Genomic DNA, 19,852 nt, shown 5'->3' with positions numbered 1-19,852 from the left:
AAATAATAGCTTTGCCCAGAAACATGCACAAGGGCGGTTGAATGCCTGGAGGAACGATTCCACGGGTGTGGATGACTGCTGTGAGGCGCACATGGCTTCAGGCCCTAGTAGAATCTTGGCTGCTAGGCCTCAGCTCTCCCGGTGTCTGGTAGGCTTTGTGTGTCGGCACTGTGATTGCTCCAAGATGTCTGTGGGGACCGGGATATCTCCCACCAGTCCAAAGGGGGAGAGAACACGTCTTCAAGCTAGTAAGCTGTAGGTCAAGGATGAGGATCGGTTCGCCTCCCCATCCTAGAGTGTGATGACAGGCCTTCGGCAAGTCTAGCACGGGCAGTGTTTGCCGAGTACAAGCAGAGGAGTGCCAGAGGATCGGTAAGGTGCTGCCCCTGGTTGGATGCAAGGTTACAGCCAAAAGAAGAGCTATAAAGTTAAATCTTAGGCCCTATTTAGAGGATTTCCCAGAGGAGCTCAAACACCATGTGACTTGCTCGGTCGGCTGTCAGGCCCTGCCCCCAGTGTTCTTTAATTTTAATGATAGAGCACTGGAGTTATTTATTTGGAAAATCTGAACAAAAATGCTTTTCAAAAAAAAGCCCAATGTTTAAGAAATATATATTATTTTAAATATATTTTGTGTTTTATACTCCATTTTATTTTGTTTTATGAAAACTTTCTATGCATACAGATATCATTGGGGTGACTAAACCAGACCTTTTAACAATGTATGTGGTGTGTGTGTGTGTGTGTGTGTGTATGCATGTATAAAATTATGTCATAACGAAAGCGTTGCCATGGCTGCGGGAGGCGAGCTGCAGGACTGATGATAGTCCTGGCAGCTCTGGAGCGGTCAGTGGCCTGGGGGTAGGATGAAGGTGCGATGACTTGCTGTTTCACACAAACAAGGGAGAACTGTCAAATGATCCAGTTCTTTTTCATCCCCTCAGGATGCTTTGAAGATGTGGGACTGTAAGAGATTCATGGAAACGTTTGTTTAACAGGATCACTGTCTAAAACAAGTTAGTCTGATTGTGATGACCTAAAACAGATATTCCTTAGTACTTTGTCGCCTGCTGGAAGTACTCATTATTGGCCTGTAAAATAACCTTTTGCCTTTCTGGCATTGAATTAATATAGTGCTATCTCAGTCTACCTTCAACAGCACAATGAGCGGTGGAGGTCTCCCGTTAGCTGAGAAGGCTTTGTCTGAAGGATATGCCAGGTTGAGGTACAGAGACACTTTGCTTCTCATCTGGCAACAGCAGAAGTTGGAGAGCGACCCTCCTGGTCCATATCTGAATGGCAGCCAGAGCATGTGGTACTCGCAGTACGGGAACCAGTCCATATTAATCCGGGACAAAAACACAATCCGTATTTCAAGATACACCGGCCAGACTAAGTTTTGCACAGTAATGTGATTTTTAGTGTTCTATTCAATGTATACATACATACATAGCTGTTTCAGCAGTGTAGTATGCCAAATTGTATTGCATGTATGTTACTGTAAATCTCCTATGAGCTGCAAGTTGGGATATGATTTTATACAGTATTTTAAAAGGTTGTGACATTTTATGAGTGCACCATACATTTTGTGCAGTTGGCCTATATACCATGACAAACTTAAAGGGAAAAGGTTTGAGGATCTAAATTTATATTTTATAAATTGCTGAAATTATTCACCATTAAACATTTAAAAATAAAATAAAAAAGATCTGCTCCATCAAAAAAATAAAACTTTTTTTTTTATAAAATGATGTGATAAAGTGTTTGTAAACTGTTAATATGTAATTGGACTTTGTACCGCACTCAGAGCTCTATAGCGAAAGCTTCGGAGAGCTGGTAAGTAGTCTTCCTTTGTCTGCTCCACATTTTACATTCTAGATGATGTTTAGACATTTTAATTCACACATTGCTAAGGGACACACATCCCTTGTGTCATCAAAGTTGTAGGAAGTGAGCGATGAAGACAGTATTGGGCAGCAAGGAGGAAGAGCAAAGTTAAAGGAAACAGGATGTTGGATACATATGGAACTTTGTGTAAAGAGAAAATATAAACCCTTTCCACAAAAAAATCCCAAACAAGTGATTTAAGTGCCTATAGTTTTAATATAACATAACCAGGGGAAATGGGGGTGGGCAATGTATTTATTTTTAAAATACGACTGTGAGTGGCACAGCTGGAGGTGTTATTTGTATTCAAATCCCATCCTCTATTGCAGGCTTCCCCAAACTTCGGCCCTCCAGATGTTGCTGAACTACAACTCCCATGATTCTCAGCCTAGCTATTTCATTCATAGAATCATGGGAGTTGCAGTTCAGCAACATCTGGAGGGCCGGAGTTTGGGGAAGCCTGCTCTAGTGCTTGGGAAAGTCTGTAATTTCAGCTACTAGAGATGAAAGGAACACTTTTTAAAAACAAAAAAAAGAAAGACAAAAAAAAATCCCCTGCAAAACAATTTCGTCCTAAGGGGGAGGTATATGACATACTGCCTTACAATAACTGCAGATAAACTGTAGTATCTACAGCTACCACAGGAGCCTCCCCTTCTTGCCCCGCTCAGACTTTCTGTGGCTGTCTAATCACAGACTTCCCAATGCAGTTCATAGAGAAATCGTTGCAAGGCAGGTGCTCCGGGCAATTGCTGTTTCTTGGGCTAAACAACCAGGAAGTACAGGATAGGGCTGGTTGTCTGATTGACAGTCAGGTGAGTGTAGCAAGTTTAATTTGTAATAGCAGGGTTTGACAACTAGAAATTGTGTCCTGGCACCTGGGTGTATGTTAGCCTGTTCAGTTCTGGCCACCTTAGTGTAGTTAGCTGGGATGGAGGCAGCGGCGGCGAGGGGGCTGTAATCTTTTTGCTCTTGCAGAGCAAGAAGAGCTGTATTATTACAGGATCATAGCAGCTCCATTGGACCCCAGGGAAAGGATCCACTCTAGCTGTACCAAAGGTAGTGAGGCTAGTTGGATCCAAATTAAATAATAATAATGTGTGAGTGTGCAAGATAATGTGTGTGTGTGTACCTGTGAGTGTGTGTCAAATCCGTGCGTGTGTGTCTGTCAATGAGTATGTATATTTAGGTGACCAGCCCCTCTCCGATCCTATGGGAAAGGTGGTTTTACTCACTTTTTGTTCCCCACACCGTGCTGGTCTCACTGTGGCTGGCACCGCTTCCGAGGCAGAGATAATCAGTCTGGATGATCTCAGCCAATCCAATGTTTAACCATAAGAAAGCATTGGGAGGCTATTGTGCATGCACGGCAGAACGCTGAAGTGCTTTTTGTGTGAAGAGGATAACAAGCTAAAGTGGTTTGTGTTTGGAGTGTTTTCTAAATAGATATGATAAGGAAGACTAAAGAAGCCGCAAACATAGGTAGTTAGACCCTCTGCTGCTGGGTATGTAACTCCATCTCTGGCTACATCATTGGGGTGTCGTTAGTCAGCCCGGAACAAGAATTATTGTTGTCAATTTGGTTCATATTCCTATAGTCACCTGTCACTCTCAGTCAATGAAAGACCAAAGACCAGTAATATCCAGTTCTGGCTTCTGCAGCTTTAAATTCTCATGGGACCTGGCATGCTTGGCATTGATGAACTGAGATCTAGAGGTTAACCATATATATTCATACCGTCAAAAGTTTGACCCCAACTTCCAGTCATCATAACAACTGCAAACATCTAGAAGGCAGCGGTCCAGTATTTGAAAATATGATTATGGCATTTTATTGACTAGACTGTTGAATGGTACCTCTGAAAGCCTAAAGCAAATTGTAGGCCTTCTCTTTTTAATTGGCTTTAAAGCATACTTGCCCTCAGGTGTTCATGTTGACAGTTTTGATAAAAGATTAATTCTGAAATCTCAAAAAACAAAATATGCCGTTCTGGCCTCATTTTAGCCTTCATTTTCATGACGGCCTCTTTCCTGTACTGTGAAGTGGTGCCACAGAGGAAATATTTCTGAAAAAGGCTCAGCTCCACTGAACATAAATCTTTCTAATTTGGTTGCATAAAAACAAGAATGGTGCGTTCCTGGCTTCAACAAAAACCTGAAGGATAGCAGCTGTGTAAACCCTAGTTATCTCTCTTTAACATATTCTAGATATTTAGGAAATGTCATGCCAAAGACCAGAAAGTTCATGCCCAGCTTTTCCTTGCTCTCTTAACTGTATTTGACTGAGAAAGTTTGAAAATTAATTTCACTAAAAAATCAGGTCCCTGCAAACTTACATTTTCTTTTCTTTTTTTTTTTTTTTTTAACAAGTTATTTTGTTTTGACAAGACAGCATTACAGTTGTGTAAGCCTGAAGTGAGATACAAGCATCCTCACAAATTAGGAAAAAAAACACTTTGCATCACAGGCAGCTACAAGTGGTAGGAGTATGGCCGACCCCACCATACATATTTTTTTTTTTTTACCATGCACGGCAAACACGTCTATTGCTACCCAAGCAATTCATCCTAGTATATAAGTCTTGCAAAGTTAGATTCCATGTAGCAATATAATTTTTACTTACTGCTCTTGTGGCCTCTTTCCACGATGCATTTGGAGGGTCCCTTTCAATTTGACTCTGCACACATGAAAAATTACTTGCACTCAAAGTAGAGTCAATACGAATGTAGAGGAAAAAGGTATAGAAACAACGCTTTCACAACAGACGTCAAACACAGTCAGCCAAGACAGACATGTTTTAAGTTCTGTGCCCCTTTTGGGTAATAGTGACACAATATTTTACTATACGCCATACTTAAATTAATTTTGTTCAGTAAATAAAGCCTGCCTCATCCAGTATGGCCACTACCTGGGCTGGCCTTTCCTAAACACTAGTGGAATGCAGTCTATGGGTGTTAGTGTTCTATCAAACAGAAAGAGAAACAACACAGGTGAGAAACAGACCAGTCTACTCTTACTTCAAATGAAGGGATGCCAACAGATCGTTCTAGACAAATGAGAAGCCACTGCAAAAGTAACTTACATAGTAACTTAGCAAAGCATTGATAATGGATACAAATCTGTAACAAAGCTCGGTACCCAGCCAGAGAACCCCCCCCCCCCCTTCTTTTTCAGCAGGACACCTTCAGTGATTATAACAATGCATAACTTGTCCCCAGACATCCAGTCTGTTAAAATAGCAACGTAATCCATTGCATGGGGTCCATGCTACTTCCAATTAAGGTTTTAGCAGATCATGTTACAGTTCCAATCTGCTCAGCAGTTCTATAGCGTATTCCAGGTCTGTCCCAGTCAGGCGCATGAAGCCCTCCTGGCTGGATGGAGTCCTCCCAACCGCTTAGTCAGTGGAACTCTGGTTGAGGCAATACGCCTTAGACATGATAAGTGACAGGGAAGCATAGAAAGGGAGTTCCCCATGAAGTTGCCATGGCCCGCCTCCAAAACTCAAACATACCTCTATATGTCCACATTTTCAGGGAGTTGACCTGACCAAACCACATGTTCTCGGCCCAATGTAGTATTTGTCATGAAGTCTATAGCTTATTGTTGTGGTAATAGTGCTAAGAAGCTGTCCCAGCAAACTTAAATGTCATGTGTGCAAGGATATGGTGGACCTTGGCATCAAAATGTGAATTTCCTTACATTACAGTGGAGGCAGTCACTACGCCCTATCACCAAGTTGCTCTGGGACAATGCTATACAGTATCGATGGAGGCTAGGACTTCAACTTGGCATACAAGATAATGGCAGATTTCTTCAGTCTCACTATTGCCACAGGGGCATCAGCCTTTACCTCCGGCTTTTGGACTTTCCATACCTTTGATGGAATCCTACACCTCATTGGGACATTGACAACATACATCCGTTTCACTGTTTGGCAAAACAGGATGCTGGCATGTGCAAATCTGCTGCTACTGTAACCTAAGGATAGGGGGACTGTATGCCTCTTTGGGGAATGACTTCCATTATAGGTCCTACTCTGTGCCTTCTATGTTCATGTTATTTGATTTATGTTTGTTTCATTTTTCAAGTGTTTTGTTTAGTTTTTTGTTTTTTTTACATTCACTAAGAATAGACTCAACTTTGAGACTTCTAATGCCCAACTGTAAGATTTCTTACCCCATATGGCATTTGGTTACTGTATCCAATAGCCTCTCAGATGAGGCTCACTAATTTATGGTTTAGTTTATACAGCTCTTAGGCTGCCTATTATGATATAAACAGCACTTATTCAAACATAGTCTTCTTAGTCTGAGTCTGTTTCACTTAATGTTGCTGTTCATGTCTGTAGCTACTGATCACATGTGATTGGAATCTATGCTTTATATGCCGATCCCATTTTGCAGTTGATGACTTGTATGTTATAAATGTAGTATGTTTTGCTGATGTTCTTCATGTCCTGTAACATCTTTATTACTACAATAAAATAGTAATTGGGGGGAAAATAATTTTATGAATCTATTTAAACCTTCTTGGTATCTTGACCCTTTAAGGTATGTCCATATACTGAGAGAAAAAGCTGGTGGCCCAAGGGGCAACCCGCTTATAGTGTGTCGGGGGAATCCTACAAAGGGGGTAACCCTTACATACGTATGGAGAAACAAAGAAAAGAAAAGGAAAATCCAAAGAGTGGAGGAGTAAACTCCCCACCCTTATGGTGGATAGACCTATCAAGGAAACCCCGTCCTAGATGTAATGCTTAAAACTTAACCTTTAATACTAGTATAATTAAAATAATAATGTAAATACACATAAATAGAAAAAATAATATAAACCAAAAAAAAAAAATAATATAAACCAAAAAAAAAACGGGGGCACGGGGGACTCCTTCAGGTCTTTTGTGAATATTTTGAATACCAATGATCTTAATTTAAGGTTCACGTTTGAGATTGGGGGTTCTACACTCAACTTCCTAGACTGTACTTTCAATATCTCTAAAGATTTGGAGATTGAGACTACCCTATTTAGGAAGCCCACTTCAGCAAACACTATGTTGAAATGGGACAGTTATCACCCTATTCCCCTCAAAAAAGGGATTCCAATGGGACAATACCTCCGTTTGAGGAGAAATTGCTCTACCACAGAAGAGTACATTAACCAGGCAAAACTCCTTAAAATAAGGTTCAAAGAGAGGGGATATCCCAATCGCTGCCTCAAGAGGGCGTATCAGAGGGCCCTCTTGAGCGACAGACAGGACCTCCTTAAAGACAAAGTGATACCCACCAAACATGAACCTATACGCTGCATAGCAACGTTTGACGCCGGTTGGGATCAGTCCAAACGAATATTAGGCAGGTTCTGGCCACTGATCTCTCAGGATCCACAACTTAAGGGAGCAGTGACTCCCTTTGTCTCTCTAACTGCAAGAAGAGGCAAAAATCTAAAAGAGGTTCTCGTTTCCAGCCACTTGTCTTCTAAAAGTGCCACAAAAAACTGGCTGTCAGTACAGGGCACCTACCAATGTGGCAGGTGTGTGGCCTGCCAGTATATAATGAAAGATTCGAAAGTCCTCCCTAATCTGATTGACAATTCAGTACGTCAGGTCACACATTTTTTCAACTGTAATACAAAAGGCATCATTTATTTGCTAACCTGTACCTGTGGGCTTAGGTATGTGGGGAAAACTATTCGGCCTTTTAAGAGGCGAATTATGGAACACATACACTCAGTCAAAAACCTCAGGGATACCCCGGTGGCTCGACACATGCGAAACTACCACCAGGGGGACACGAGAGGCATAAGGTTTGCAGGGGTCGAAAAAGTACAACTGGGTCGCAGAGGAGGTGATTTGGATCGCACCCTCCTCAGAAGAGAATCCTTTTGGATTTATAATTTTAATACACTGGCCCCCAATGGATTAAATGAAGGCTTCACATTTACTCCCTTCATTGATAAATGAGTTACACGGAGAGAATTATCTCACATCATAAGTAATGCACTTTCTCTTAATTTGTTGTTTCATAGTTCTTTATTTTTTGTAAATACCTTATTTATCACTATTTCTTTTGATCAAATGGACGTTCTTAGTTCTAACCCCCTTTTTTCCTTTTTTGGAATCAATTTGATGATGCTGTCACTTTAAGTTCTTTAAATGACTAGGCTATATTTGCTGTCACCTCAAGTTCTATAAATGACTAGGCTGTATTTAAGCATATGATGATGCTGTCACTTTAAGTTCTATAAATGACTAGTTTATATCTGTTCTTTTTGGTCCTCTTTAATTATTCTTATAATCTTGACAGTTCAAGAATGGATTTATAAATGGGCTTCAGTCTACTAAGCTATTTGAGATAAAATTAGGTATGGACTTCTGTCCATCTGTTTATTGTCTTTTCTCATAAACTTAGTGGAAGTCAGGGACTTTTCCTTTGATGGACATTTAGCTCGGATTCATCCGAGCATTTAAATTCCGTACCACGTGGGACCAATTTACATACCCTGTCAATCACTTTAGTGACTCATCCAGGGAGGCGGGACTAGAGACAACGCCGGTTTCGGCGCGAATTGGTCCGCTCCTCCCATTCATCTCAGCCGGCTCGTCACACATAAAAGAGCCGGCTAGGGGTTAGACGTGAAACTTACCTCTGACGAAGGCGCATTCTAGCGCTGAAACGCGCGTTAGGGTCTAGCTAGGTGTAGCTCCACTCGTAGAGATCTCTAGTCAGTCTAGTCTTTTTTATTGGTCTGGGACTCTGGGGGCTTTGCAGTAGGGATCAGTCTGATACTGGGGATTCTTCTATAAGGTTTATAGATATTTTATCAGCAATCTGGGAAAAGGCTTTGGCGGCAGCTGGCTTTATTCAGTTGTCACTCTATGTGGGAGGTCTCCTCAATTCATTCTAATGGGGGATCTGCCTGCTATACCATTTTGGTATAGAACTGCATCTGGTCATTAATGTAACTTTGTTACCTCTGCACCAGTCAATTTGTAACCAGTCTGGGTATAGGTTTAACTGCAGCTGGTATTATACAGTTTCCACTCTATGTGGGCGATCTCCTCCAATTTATCTTTTTATCTTAACTGGGGGATTTATTTGGTATACCACTTTAGTATGGAACTGTATTTGGTGATTAATGCCACTTTATCAACCTATGCACCAGACACTCTGTTACCTCTAGATTGTTAACCTAGGATTTATCCTCAGGGATTTTGAGGTCACTCGAACTGATTTCCCTTTTCCCCTACCCAGCTAGTGACTAGGACTGACTATTTGTTTGATCTCTCTCAATTGTGGTTCTATTGGACAGTGTTTTTGCACATTTTGCTAGTAGTTTCACTGTCCATTTCCACTTTATTTTAGTGGTAGCACACCTATTTTCCATTTTTTTTTTTGGTTTATATTATTTTTTCTATTTATGTGTATTTACATTATTATTTTAATTATACCAGTATTAAAGGTTAAGTTTTAAGCATTACATCTAGGACGGGGTTTCCTTGATAGGTCTATCCACCATAAGGGTGGGAAGTTTACTCCTCCACTCTTTGGATTTTCCTTTTCTTTTCTTTGTATGTCCATATACTGCCAGGATTATATTGATCCAGCACGCAGAATAGTATAACACCCTAGAACTAAGGGTAACATCTTACCGGACCTTAGAATGGCCGGACTTAACATACCCAAGAATAGTCAGAAAACTATCCAAGGTCAGGGACACAGAACGATACACAGCGATAAGGAAAAGTCAAGGGTACCAGAAATCAGGGAAATCAAAACGGAGCTAAAGTCAAAAACCAGAAAAACACAATCAGGAACACACTCTCGGATAACCAACTAGGGGAAACCACGAAAAGGCAATGAGTTTAGGGAATATGAGCATTTAAATAACCCGTTTGCAGATCCGATTGGCTGTACCTAGCCCTTGACCCCAAAATATGCGTGTTCATCACCCGCATGTCGACGTCATCTTCACCGTGGATGGATGTGGGGCTATATAACTGCGTGTGGATCCGCAGCGGCTGGCGTCCACCAACATGCCGCAAAAGCCAGGCATGATAGCAGAAGACTGTCGAGCGGCACTCCCCTCTATCTACGGAAGGTAATTATCTCCGTTTTTGTCACATGGAGACGAAGAATACTTGACATATAGCTATTTACTTCTATTTTAGAAAACCATCTCCTTTTTATTTATTTGTATTGGAGGAAGAGTCAAGTATATTCTATTATCTGTTACAAATGTATAAACACCCCAAAGAAACTACTAAGGCTAAACAAGCCTGCTACATCTCCTCATCTCATGTAATGCTCCATTACCTGACAGATATAAAAGTACAATTGTGGCACCTTTGCTAAGTAAGCAGAGTCCATAAAAAAGAGGACATTACTACCTTCCATTCGTAGTTTCAGTCTACCTCCGCCAAAGGTCCGGATCATGGTATGAAGATGTGGTCTCTCTCCTCATCTATTTGAAATAGGAAGACTGTGTGGATTTTAAATAAACTAATGCATTATTAAAGTGGCTGAAGAGAAGATGTGTCTGCCTCAGAACAAGACGAGAAAACAAAGGCAATACCATAGTAAAATGTATTTTACCATATTGGTTCCTTATGCTCCTACAATGGTGGATTCAGCTCAGTCCAGAACTGTGGGCAAGGCTTCTAACATAATTATCTCAGTGAGAAGAAGACTTCGAGGAACTTTGAGTCCATTTATCTTCTGGACAAAAACAACAGAACCTTCAGTCCAATTTTAAACCTAAAGATTATCATTCGATTCATGGAAAAGCCGTTCTGAATGGAGACTATAAAATCAGCGCCTGGAGTTATCTCTAGAAATGGTGGTAGTGCTGGACATTCAGGATGCTTACCTGCACATTCTAATTGATCCAGTTTCCAGACAGTTCCTTTGTTTTGCCATTCAGCAAAGAGGTGCTTTGTTGCATTTTTCAGTTTAAGGCTCTACTCCTTGGGATAACTAAAACTCATAGGATTTTCTGAAATATCGTTGTGGTTATAGATTCTTTCCTGAGACATAAAGGCATCACAATAATTCCTTGTCTCAACAACTGGCTAGTAAAGACATCCTCAGACAAATAATTTTAGGACACCTTAACATCACCATTAAATTTCTTTCTTCTCTAATACAAAAGTCCAATCTTGTTCCATCAAGGAAAATAACATTTCTAGAAATGATTCAATATGCGATGGTGTTTTTCTTCATTTAAATAAACAAATTAATATAAAATTGTCAACCTTTAGATATTTGGTTCAAAGATTTTGTTCAAAGTGCAATGTGTATTTTCTGGGTTTGTGACTGAAGCTATCCCTGCAGAGAACTAGGTGAAGCACAGAATATTATGACCTCTATATATATATATATATATATATATATATATATATATATTTTTTTTATCCAGAGATGATTTCCCAGATTCAGTGTTGGAGAACCTTGGGCTGTCTCAAAAAGTGACTTCCCTTTCACTACTGTAACTGGATTGCAATAATTTCTCAAACCTTGAGAAAAGGCAAGGGAGCAATCTATCACCAGACTGCAATCAGGGAAGATGGACAAAGAAAGAGAAAAAACAAATTCTTCAAATTGCAAAGAATTGAACCCTGCCTTTCTGACTCTCAAGGTATTTTGTTTCTCAAGATCATCCTATTCAAATTTGTTCTGACAACAATGCATCTGTTACTTATATAAACAGACAGGGCAGTACGAGTCTCTTTGCAACCCTTCAATAGGAATATCTATTCAAATTACAATGAATGTTGGACATCATTTTCTTTATTGGATGCATTGCTGGCATGGTGGAGCCAGAATCCTTGCACCATTTATTCAATTCTATATAGATAAGTGCTATACCGTACTCACTAAAAATATTTGGAAGCTTGGTCAACAGTTCACATCAAGGTATTAGAGGAATATCATTGTGGATGACCTTAGAGAGAAGTGGAGCTAAAGCAACTGGGAATTAAGTGCTTCAACTTTTTTTAAAGATCAGAAAAGTTTTTAAGATAGAAACATTAGGAAATGATAATCAAATTAGTTCAAATTCAGCATTGGGTTTTTCCCCACCACCCCCGTCTGGCATCAGTCTGTTAATCAAAGTCAAATAACTGGCAAATTGATTGAAGCAAAGTCATTCAAATATACATTCCTTTGCACATTTTGACTTTTGTCACACTGTCCTCATAGGAGTAATGGCTACACATTGAAGATCCTGAACCACTGCATGTGCAGATGTTCTACCTCCAGGTGACATATAGGCCTCTTAAAACTCTTATAGAACATGTGCCTGCTAGGAAAAGGAGATTCTGATGGTATCATTTCAGAGTGGCTGACTGCGCATGCAGTCATTCTGCTTACTTTGAATCTTCATTGTCGTTAAGGAGCACATGGTGAGTATATCTTATAAACAATACAGTTAATGATGATTTCACCTGCACAGTTTAAACCATCAAAGTGTGACAATAGGGAAGTTGTTTTGTGCATTGGAGCCAAATGTGATATTAGGGCAGTTGTTTAGTGCATTGGAGCCAAATGTGATATTGGGGCAGTTGTTTAGTGCATTGGAACCAAATGTGATATTAGGGCAGTTGTTTAGTGCATTGGAGCCAACCATAATTACATGTGTGTAGGTAGTGGTTATTGTGTGGTGCGACCCATTATATCCCCCAACCCATTCCCTTCCCCCCAATCAAAACTAAGAAACGTATATGTGGTATAAACAGGCCACAGCTTTTATTTATAAATTAACAAGCATATTTATATGAACCAACCATAAATAATTTTTTAGATATGATCCTGGTTTAACTCAAACTCGTCCTTGCCAACCGTACCATAATCCCTCTAGGGTACACCCCCCACCGGGGCATCTGCCCTCCCCCTCGTCCAAGATACCTGGCCTTCACCTTGGCCTTCCAATTCCACATGCCAACCCCCGGCCACCTTTCCTGGCACGGAGGGCACGCCCAAATACCCAAACATTTTCCGAGGTTAGGGGAGGGACCCGACCCAGCATTCCTTCTTCCACTGTACTCCTTTTCCCAATTGGTTCGGCAAGGACCATACCCGCCACTAGCACCTGCTGCATTTACGCCTAAATCAGCGGGCGCGACCCCCAACCAACGCCATGGCCTGCTCCAACGTATCCTGCAGCGCTAAGTTAAAAAAGTCCAATCCTTCATCGGTTAGATGGACCCCGTCTGGGCGAAAATAGATCGCTGCCTCACGTTTGAAGATACGGTGTCGCACTGTCAAACCCCCGACACCAAGCACAAATTTGGACACCCGCTTATTAATTTTAACCCTGCAGCGCTCAATAGCCCCTTGATCGCGTGCGCACCTCCAATAGTTCCTGGACACTATACCCGACCATACTAGGCAAAGTTGCGGGAAAAGCACTCGCAAACGCGCCAAATACCACCTGATCAGTTCACCCAGGCCCCATGCAGGCAGCGCCCCCAAATCGTTTCCCCCCAGATGCACCACTAACACATCCAGGGCCCCTAACAAAGTAGACAACTGCACAACCTCCGGCAACAGCTGACCCCATCTCATGCCCCGGAACCCGAACCACCGGACCTCCGCCAGCTCCCGAGGTATTCCAAACCGTGTCCCACCCGGGCGTACCCCTGCCCGCAGGTGGGCCCAGTAGATATAAGAATGACTGATCAGCCAGATCCGTCGTCCGGGCTCCGTGGAGAAAACACAAGGGGATACTGATCAGATGTGTAGGCCGTACATAGGATCGAAACCTCATCTACCAATCCTTTGAATGGCCTGATCAGAGAAACCTAGACAAGAGGCTTCCATCGCAGCCCCAATCCAGAAAGAGTGACCCCCAAAGTCCGCACTCGGAATACCCAGTTGTTCAAGTGCCAGCCAAAAGACCCGGAGAAATTGGAAGCGAGATAGGAAGGAACCGTATAATTCACTACAGACACATCGTTGAACAACAAGCCCCCTGGAATCCGTTTGCTAGGGCTCACGAGTTCACCAATCCGGAGAGCCCCAAAGAAGGCGAAAGTGAAAGCCACCAGGAACAAATGCGCTTCCAGATCGGAAAAACAGACCTTGGACGCCAGCCGTGCATCGCAAGCCGAACCATGCAGTCCTTGGTAACATCCGGCACCTGAGTCAGGTTGAACCAGAAGCTAAGATCCGATAACTTCCCCGACACCGTAGCCGGGGAACACCCGCTAGCCTCCCAGAACCAGAGCAAGCGTAACATACCTTGGACCCTTTCAGCAGTTGAGGCATACCCACCCTGGTCCTGTTCTAGAGCGACCCAGTCCCCCAATGCCTTACCATACCGGACCCATGTCGCCTCTGACACCGAAGCCCGTATCCATTCCCTTATTCGCTCAGGCCAAGGGACCATAGCTCTCTGGGACAGGGGAGGCCTTCCATATCTGCTCCCGGTGCGGCTGACCGAAACACCTGCCATTGAAAACGAGAGAGCGTCAGCCGTGGTATTCTCTAAACCAGGAATGTGCACAGCGCGGCATGTCACATTTAGAGACAAGCATCGTAAAACTAATCGCCGCAGGAGCCTGACCACCGGAGGAGAGGAGGCCGTTAACCTATTAATGGCCTGAACAACGCCCAGGTTGTCACAGTGGAACACGACCCGCCTGTTCTTGAGTTCCGGCCCCCAAAGATGGATAGCCACCACGATGGGGAAGAGCTCCAAGAACGCCATGTTCCTGGTCAGGCCTGAGTCGAACCATGATTTGGGCCAAGGTTCCGCACACCATTGCTTCCCCAGGATAGCCCCAAAACCCGAGGCATCCGTGAACAGATGCAGCACCGCGTTCGTTACCTCTGGCTGCTGCCAGTAGGACCTGCCATTGTACCCATCCAGAAAAACCACCCACACTGCCAAATCCTCCCTGAGCGCCTTGGTCAAGCCTTGGTCAAGCTCAATATCCCAGCCGTGGCTGCCGCCAGGCGCCGGTTGAACACTCTGCCCATGGGCATGATCCGACAGGCAAAGTTCAACTTGCCCAACAGGGATTGAAGTCGTTGCAACGTAATCTTCCGTAAGGAGCTCGCCTCCCGCACCGCCCCCCGTAGATAAGACAATTTGTCCAAAGGAAGCCGACATTCACCGATAACAGAGTCAATCTCGATTCCGAGAAAGCACAAGCACGTGGAAGGGCCAATCGTTTTTTCAGGTGCCAGCGGAACGCCAAACCCACAGGCCACATCCGCCACTGCTTGCAAAATCTGTGCGCATATCAGGGAATGTGCAGGGCCCACACACAGAAAATCGTCTAGGTAGTGAAGCAAGGAGTCGTAACCGGACTCCGCTCTCACTACCCATTCCATGAAGGAGCTGAAACGTTCAAAATAAAAACAGGATGTCGCACAACCCATCGGGAGGCACATATCCACGGAATAATGACCTTCAAATGCACAACCCAGGAGATGATGGCACTCCGGGTGAACCGGTAGGAGGCGAAAAGCTGACTCAATGTCGGTTTTTGCCATGAGTGCCCCGGGGCCAGCGGCCCTGACCATGCCCACCGCCGCGTCGAACGACGCGTAGGAAACTCGGCACAATTCAGCCGCGATATCATCATTTACCGAGCCCCCTTGAGGGTGTGATAGATGGTGAATCAGCCGAAACTTTCCCGGTTCCCTCTTGGGTACGACGCCTAACGGTGAGACCCTAAGATCAGGGAGAGGCGGGTCCCGAAACGGGCCCGCCATGCGGCCCAATGCCACTTCCTTTGCCAATTTATCCCTGACCACCCCTGGATGGTCAGCAACCGATCTCAGGTTCCGGCAGAACCCGGAGACCTGCCGAGCCCGGTGGGGAATCCAAAACCCATGCCCAAAACTTTCCAATAACAAGGCAGCCGCCTTTTTATTCTTATAACGCTTTAGCCATGGGCGTATCGCGTCGAAGTCCACTGGCGTCTTCGCCCTTAGCGCCCACGGAGTCCCCTTTGTCGCCTGCCTTGGCTGTTTAAAGCATTTGGAAGCGGGGTGGAACCCGCCGCACCCAGAACATTCATGCTTGAAACGACAACCCGATCCGAATTTACATTGGCCATCATTATAGTGCCAACAACAGCCCGTTCTACGCTGACTGGCCGACGCTGCCGATGAAGATCCCGCGCCGGCCCCTCCAAGAAAGGACGAGAGACCCCCCCTGATGTGAGGCCGGATGGTTCATGATAGCCAACCAAAAGCCGATGTCCATTTGATCCCAACCCATGGAAGGCCGAACCGCTAATCGTTGGCGGAACTGCTCATCATACCGCCACCACCCTAACCCGCCATATACCTGACAAGCATTCCATATCATGTCCTGGTAGCAAAATAGGGAAGAGCATTTGCTGGGAGTCTTTTCACCTATCACGCTGGCTAGGATAGAAAAAGCCCTAATCCAGTTTCCGAAAGTTTTCGGAATCTTCCGATACCAAAACTTTTCTTTGTCTTTCTTGGACTCTTTTGCCTCCGTATCCGCCCGAGGCAGATCTTCCATAGGGAGAATAGAAAAAATTTCTACAAATTCCCCTTTTTCTATTTTGGCCCGCAATTCCGGCGTTAAATGGAGGCCCAGCGGGCCTGACCAGCACATGTAAGCCGCCCCATGCGCAGCGGGTGCTACCCCCAAACCCGAGACAACAGCCGCGTCCCCAGCAGCCCCCCCACTGTCAGCGGCGCTGAGGCCAGGGGGCCGGGGGGCTCTATCGGATTGGCGGGGGTTGATGCTGCGACCCCCTGACCCTGCGGTACCTGCCCACCCCGCACGAAGTTGGTTATCCAAAGCCACAAGGGAAGGGGCCCCAGGGTGAGATCCCCGCTCAAGTGTTTGTAGAGCATTTTTGATAGCTTGGAGCACTGAACCCCACTCTTGCGCCTCCCCTGCGCTAGCGCCCCCCAAACCTGTTACCCCAGAGTACTCACCGATGTGACGATGTGCTGGAGCGAGATCTCGCGGCCGCCCTTCTGATGGCACGTGAGACCGGAGGAGCAGGGAGAACAGGGACGGAACAGCCATCACCTCCCCGATGTGCGGCAGCCAGACGGACACTCCGAGACCGTCTCGGGGAGGTGGCGACAGGCTGAATCAAGGCATTGCCGCCCGCGGCCGCGGGGGACCTGGCGCGCGGGCCGGCAACGGGGCTCCTGCTCCTCTCTCTCACCCGGCCCTCCCGCGAGGGGCTATATCGGGTAGGGGGACGCGCCCGAAGGCGCGGAATACCGTGTCCGCCGTCTGAGGGAGCAGCTACCACGGAGGCACCCTGCAGCCTCACCAGCTGGGCCTGCAGGTGCCGGCCACTGTCTTGGAGGGCCTCAGCCCGGAGGGCAGCAAGGATCCCATCTATATCCATGCTCCTTGGCCGTGGGGTAAGCACAGGTAACTGTAGGATGCCTGACACAGGAGAAAATTGTTACCTCGCCGTTAGTTTTAAGATGGCTGAGGTAAGGGGACAAAATTTCCGTTATTTATATGACCCCACCCTACTCCTTTACCTAAATGACACCCCTATTTGTTACACCCACACATGCCTCCTATCCGGCTAGCTTTCAGCCCGCCTCCTCTGGGCCTAAATGGCTGCTGTTAAATAAGCAACTATTTTAACAGCTGTTCTTAACACGAGGTATTCACAGTGTTTTTTTTTTTTTTTTTCATGCTACTAACTGTGCCTGGCAAACTGTATTCCCTTCTATTAATCCCAAAAATGTACCGTGTCTCTTGCCATAAGATTAAATAGAATAATGCCCCCCCCCCCCCCCCGCCTTACTACTGATCAAAATGACAGTTTTTACCATTTATATAACGTGGACTCGGTAACCGATCCCTTTTATGTGCTTACTCCAACTCTGTCACATGCCCTCTAATTCTGGTAATTTCCTTTTTGGAATAATTTTTCCTTCTGTTTCAGATTCAGGCCATGTCTTGTATCCAAACTTTGTTCCACTATTTGCAGGTAAAATAAAACGACTTCCATAAAAAAGTAGGTTTAATTAGCATTGCATTTCTCCTGGCAGAATAAGGCATGTCCGTATCACCTGCACATTTTAACACAAGCAAATCCTTTGGCAGAACTTTGGATCAGATATCTTATGGAACAGCAAAGCCACTGAGATCAGTTTTTTTTTTATTTTGGAGAAATTGGACAAGTTTGGACAAGATGGGTAACTCTAAACTCTTTTTATTTCATTATTTAACCATGTGTACGATGTCTATTCTAGCAAAGGAGCAGGACGAAATGGTGTAAATAATATGTAAAATGTATTTTTATTTCTAACAGTACAATTTACATTTTTTATTCAGTGTATATATAGCTTGTGTTCCAGATTTCTGATCAGGTCAGTTTGGAGGCCAAAGGTTTGGATGGAATTTGCTAGATTTTTTTCACCACTGTGAAGATAACCAATCTATTGGACGTCTAGGGTCTTTTTTTTTCTTTCTTTGGCTAAAGCACGACCTTTCATTTTAATCTTTGCCCCTAACATTGGTTTGTTTTCAGCAATTCTTCCAGTTAGGCAGCTTAACTCAATCTCCATTGAAACATTTGTGTAACAGAATTTTCAAGAACTTATACGTCAAGGGCAGCTAATTGACAATTTTGCAGGATGGTATCTGAATGAACCTATATGAATCAGTGGTCATACCTGTGTCAGGAAAACTATGATCCATCATGCAGAACCTAAGTTAACTAAACAATGATTCAACAAACAAAAGAGAATAATGCGTATTACCGGGCCTTAGAGTGGCCGAACTTAACGCATATATAGAGTAGTATTGAACAAGCTAACATCAAGGAGACAGAAATTATGATAAGACAGGCCAAACAGAATGCAGCAGAGTCAAATAACAAGCCATGGTCATAAAAGCTCATGAGCATAACAAGGACAAAGGCGCTCAAGAATAACTTCTAAAAGGAAACCACAACAGGGCATAGTACAACAGCTCAGGAGGGTACATACAGCTTTAAGTGGGCAGAGATTGCTTGATTTGACCCTATGATGTATTTTTGTGTCATCAATGTGATGATGCACAAACATCCGTGTCACCAAGCTGGCCTGGGGAGATGGAGACATAAGAAGGTTCAAATGGGGGGCGGGGCAGGACCGCCGAGCTGGACGGTCGCAGGCAAAAGATGCTCCTGCTACACAGCACCAAATACAACCAAAAATCTTATATTCTGCCAGAAAAACTGACCGACAGCAACAGTGCCCAAAGCAGAAGGTCTGCTGGAACCAGGGAGAGGCTGGCTTATCAAGCTGCAGTCCCCTGGAGGAGAAAACTCTGTTGCCCTAACTGAGGCCTTATCCAGCGGTGAGTGGGGCGGACGGCCGCTGCCCCACTATCCTGCAATACAGCACCCAGCCGAGAGCATGGACCCGAGCGGACCCGGCCCTGCTTTCCCCCCCCTATGGACCGGGGGGATGATCCTGGTCCTCACCCTCACCCTAATGCCCTGATCGAGAAACCGTGGGGTCCAGTCGCTACGTCCAAAATGGCGTACGCCATGTGCGCAAGAGACAGAGGAGGAATCACCACCCTCCCTGTACCAGCGGTTGACACAACAGCTCCTGCCTCCAGAAACCGCCATGCAGGGAAGCGAGCTGCCTATTACCTGCCCCATCAACCGTCCAAACCAGCGACAATAGCGGAAGCACAGGTGGGATGGAAATACCCCGCGATCCGACCATTGCCGAGAGCAGAGACCGAGCTGATCACCAAGTGTAGTTCCCCTGCTCAAGGACGGACCTCCTACTCACCACCTGTCCCACCTGCAACAAAACGGGCCACGAACAGACGACCAGACGCAGGTGACACCAAGTCTCCCACCACAGCGGTCCACAGCCCTGAGAGGACCAAAAGGGACGGACACACCAGCCCCAGAGAAACCAAAAGGAAACTTACAAGGCAGCATGGCTGGACTGTGTTCTGACACCTGCTCTGATAGGCACTCACCCCTGCTGGAGCGGTC

At 44.7% G+C, this 19,852-nt stretch overlaps 2 protein-coding genes across 4 annotated transcripts in view; both read left to right on the top strand.

Annotated features, from left to right (window-relative positions):
- ADAMTSL3 (ADAMTS like 3) overlaps window positions 1-19,852 on the top strand; it is a 449,463-nt gene that overhangs the window by 27,542 nt on the left and 402,069 nt on the right. The gene's annotated exons all lie outside the window — the stretch shown is intronic.
- LOC134601208 (putative uncharacterized protein BRD3OS) lies at window positions 1,164-1,415 on the top strand. The gene has a single exon (XM_063445667.1). It carries the CDS (start codon window positions 1,164-1,166, stop codon window positions 1,413-1,415), a length of 252 nt encoding a protein of 83 aa, XP_063301737.1.

This window comes from Pelobates fuscus, chromosome 3 (assembly GCF_036172605.1).
Source record: "Pelobates fuscus isolate aPelFus1 chromosome 3, aPelFus1.pri, whole genome shotgun sequence".
NCBI lineage: Eukaryota > Metazoa > Chordata > Amphibia > Anura > Pelobatidae > Pelobates > Pelobates fuscus.
The sequence above is the reverse complement of the archived record's forward strand: the minus strand, read 5'-3'. Positions and strand labels throughout refer to the sequence as shown.

Excerpts from the sequence above, each read along its gene's own strand:
- LOC134601208 (XM_063445667.1), top strand. The coding sequence starts at position 1,164 with ATGAGCGGTGGAGGTCTCCCGTTAGCTGAGAAGGCTTTGTCTGAAGGA.